The sequence below is a fragment of the Apaloderma vittatum genome, unplaced genomic scaffold, assembly GCF_000703405.1.
Source record: "Apaloderma vittatum isolate BGI_N311 unplaced genomic scaffold, ASM70340v1 scaffold378, whole genome shotgun sequence".
NCBI lineage: Eukaryota > Metazoa > Chordata > Aves > Trogoniformes > Trogonidae > Apaloderma > Apaloderma vittatum.
Window position 1 is genome coordinate 451 of NW_009728784.1, and position 4,190 is coordinate 4,640.

At 41.9% G+C, this 4,190-nt stretch overlaps 1 protein-coding gene across 1 annotated transcript; it reads right to left on the bottom strand.

Moving 5' to 3' along the window:
* Nucleotides 1-379: 379 nt before the first annotated feature.
* LOC104277515 (pleckstrin-like) lies at nt 380-3,668 on the bottom strand (the record flags this gene model as incomplete). Its single annotated transcript, XM_009874169.1, has 2 exons — nt 3,420-3,668; nt 380-561 (listed from the first exon to the last, which is right to left on the bottom strand). Coding segments are annotated over exons 1-2 (431 nt in total), but the record flags the coding sequence as incomplete, so codon positions are not given.
* Nucleotides 3,669-4,190: the final 522 nt, after the last annotated feature.

The following is a 4,190-nucleotide window of genomic DNA, read 5'->3' on the forward strand; positions in this document are numbered from 1 at the left end:
TAGGCTAACATCAGTGTTTCTCTGAAGAGCTAACAAAAAGGTTAATTTTTTTTGCCATAAACTATATGCTATATAAAAATGCTTCACCTGGCAGAATCACACTTTGACTGGAGTGTTCTTTTGCATGATCAGAAATCTCCTCATCAGCAAAATCCTTTGAAGATGGTGTGTTAAAAATCCTCCCAGATCTTATTGCTTGCTCATTTCGGTCAAATTGTACGCTCTAAAACTGTTACGCATGCAGAAAAGACTCTGAGGGGAACCAGAGAGGTAGCATGGACAGCCCTACTCATAGCTCTCTACCAAATCCAGGTTACAAATCTGGCACACTGAGACTGCAGGTGGAAGTAAATGGAGAAGCTGAGCTGTGAGAACAAACCTCAGGTTGATTTTTTCAGGCAATCTAATAGACTTCCTTGTGGTTTTTATGGCAAACCTTTGGCCTCCATCTAGGCAACGAATTGCTTTCTTGATGTCCCGTACCCAGACATCTCTCTCCTCCAGGTAGGCAGCTTGAAAAAAGTGGTCCTGGTGCTTGGCCACAGTGAGCTTGAACACAAACTGGAATGACAAATGATGAGTTTTTAAGAGTTACTTCGGTGCAGCCAGTTGGGCATGATTAACCTAGTACCACCATGACATATAGCTTACTTGTGCCTAGGGACTGTGGAAAATCCCTTAGAGCACAGTTTAAATTTAAAAAAACCCAAACCTCTCAAGAAAAACATGAACAGGCAATGCAGGTAACTGACTCCTCTCCTCCAGGTAGGCATCTTGAAAAAAGTGGTCCTGCTGCTTGGCCACAATGAGCTTGAAGACAAACTGGAATGAAAAATGATGAGTTTTTAAGAGTTACTTCGGTGCATCCAGTTGGGCATGATTAATCTAGTACCACCATGACATATAGCTTACTTGTGCCTAGGAACTATGGAAAATCCCTTAGAGGACAGTTTAAATTTAAGAAAACCCAAACCTCTCAAGAAAAACATGAAGAGGCAATGCAGATAACTGACTCCTTTTGCTGTTTCCCTGTGAACGATCCTGACATTGTCAGTATAGTCAAGATGAAGTCACCGATATAAGCTGCTGATTCTAACTTTTACTGGGATGTTCAACACAGGTGAAAGGCTGAAATGCCCAGCCCCTGTGGGCTTACAGCGGCTGAAAATTAGTCTTAATGTTTCTAGAGATAATGGTCAGCCTGAAGGAAGGGAAAAAAAAAACCACATCATGTTGGTCAGCCACTGATTCACAAATGGAGAAAAGGTGACAGTCACAGTGGAGAGTAGCTGAACGCATTTGCAGCCTAGCAAATATTTACAGGCTTAGTGGGGAAAAGATACTCCAACCCTTGGCTATATGTTATGATCACTACCTATCTAAACACACTGGCAACAATGGAAAGACTGTATTTCCCCCCAAATGGGAAAAGATCTTTTAAAGGTAGTTCTAAGCAAAAAAAAACCCAAAATCAAACTACAAAGTTCACACTCTTTGATCTTGTTTTCACCCAGTGATCTTTTGGATGGAAAATCTGGATCTAATTACTTGCCCAAGAGGGTTTTTCACTCCCTCCTACAGTTCCAATAAGTGGAACTGTAATTGGCTCTGCAGTTGAATTAGAATAAATAAAACAGGTTCTGACTCGGGAGGCATCTGAAAACGACAGGCTAATCAGCAGGGAAGCAGCGTGGCTTATGGGGGCAAGAAAAGCAGAGACTACTGTCAAAAAGCAACGAGCAGTGAATCTCACAGCAATGAAATCAAAACACTGAGTCTACTGAAGCTTGTGTTTGGAAATGGCATATTTCTGAAAAACCCTAATATGCATCTTCCAGAGTGTTGCCAAAGGGAAAAAAATTCTGACATGCTGAAATTGTGCAGAAGTCCCGCTGAGTTTCGCGGAAGATGGATAACAAACTTACAAACTTTCACAGGAAAAGCAGCCATCTACAACTTCTTTGACTCAGCACATGATTACCAGGCAATCTTTATTCTCTGCTCCATCTTTTATTGTACTCTCTCAAATGAAGCTTTTAACTTAAGAGCTCTTTTCTCTTAACAGATTAAGGTCTAAAAAGACTCCGTAAGAGCCAGTTTTTCTTAAAAATATAAATATGCGGTCTGCACAAAGAAGAAAATAAAAAAAAAAAATAAAAAGAAGAAGGAGAAAGAAAAGAAGAAAGGAAGGAAAAAGTAAAGCCAGCAGATCCAGACTTGACACCAGGGACCCTGACTCCACTTACCACAGAACCTAAGGATAATAATTCTCCTCACTTTACTCACATGAGAAAGTGAAGCTTGCTCTTTCATGCTGTCTCATACTTTCTTTCTATTTTTCTAATGCTCTGAGAGACTTCTATCTTTAGTCAGGCATCCTCGCAGTAAATGTCTGTAAACAGTAAGTGGATAATGTTCCACATTAGGATCATAGAGTCTAGGGGACCCCTCTGCAGAGGAATTCTTGGGGCTATAATGGCTATTTGATGAAACAGAGTTGCTGAAGTAACAAATGACTGACTAAACACATGAATCTTTGCTCATACTAGAAATCCTGTTTCACCAACAACTATTTTTCAGGACCCCTATAACAAAATATGTATGCTTGTGCATTTCCTGTATCTTATTTTCTGCCAAATAAGACTCTGAATTTGTGAATATAGTGATTTGTGTTTCACTGGGAATTGGGACCTTAGCCTATGCGCTTGATATCCTCAGTATTAGAGATCCCAAATTGTATAGGCAACATTTGAACTCAAAATCGAAACTTTTCCGTTTCAATGACAATTGAACAATGTCAGGTTTTGTTGCTCTCTCTGTGAGTGTAGATATGACTCTTAGTCACTTGCAAAAGCCCCACAAATAGTAACAGAGTACATGATTAAGACAGATTGCACGAATGTGAAGTGTGTGGACTGAGTAGTTACTAAATGGTAATAAAAAGGATTGGAATGGCAGCTTTACTTTGACTTTCGTGCTCCAGCATTTATCTCCCTGCTGCCTGAGCAAGTCAGTCATCGTTCTTTTATAACAAATATGCTTCCATTGCTCATGAAACAAGTTTCTCACCCCTTTATTCTGTGGCAACTAGATTTATATTTAATAGAGTAGTTGTGCAATTCAGCTGTTAAGTATCCCCACAACAACATAATTTAGCTCTGCCCTCTGACAGACTCAGAGAATTTTTAAAAAAAAAAAATCCGTCTTTGAATTGCTCCTCTTCAAGTATCTCAAGTTTTTCCTGAGCAGTCACGCTTTTCAAACACTACCTAAGTCCAAGCTTGTTCGTGACCTTCTTAAGACAAGTGGGAGTCGCCACCAGGATAAGCGTAAGGAGTTTGCAACCACCACCCTTGCATCTCTTCAGTGCCTTCAGGAGTCTCAGTATACTGTCAATCATTGTTATTAAAAATACCTACCTTTCTTTTGCCATAATCTTGGCATGGGCTGGTAATAGAGCTTCCTTTTAGTGGGATCATCCCTTTGGGACTGTTGTCAGCCTTCCGCTTGTAGAATTCAATTCCATCTTCTAGGAGCACGACCCACATTGGCTTCCAGGTATTAAACATGCTGCCCTGCATCAATAAATCACTGTGCACATTATGTTCAATAAACCACTCTTCACGTGATACCCACTGAAGATGTGACCTTTCAGGGAGTGTCTGCATGACACTAAAATAATTATAGTTAGTGTGTCTCAAGGGGAACATACCAGAGTCGTGTCTCAAGGGAACATGACCAGAGTCAGGATCATTCTGATGTTGAGAGGTGCTGCGTGGTTTAGGACTGCTCACAGCTCCAGATCACAACCGAGTTTTGGCAGAGTGTCCCTTGGAAGAAAGACTTCAAGACAGCATCTAAATGAGAGGCAAGCAGTCTGTGGGCTGACATTTTTTTCCTCATGGTTGTCTGGCTGGGCAGTGGAAGATGAAATTTCATTCCGTGCTCTGAAGATTGCGCCGAGAGCCCAGTTCTAGTCCAGTCTTGTGCGAGCTGCCCCTGCACACTCAGCGCTGCCCCTGGGCAATGTCCTGCTGCCATAAGGGATCTGCAGGGCACAGCTGAGCACCCAGGGACAGAATGGGGTGCAGAAGCTGAGCCAGAGGAGCCGCTACCCGTGGGGAGCACTGTAGAAGCAGCAGAGCCACGGGCAGGGAGTGAGAGATGTGCTGCTAGAAACAGTGTCGGAG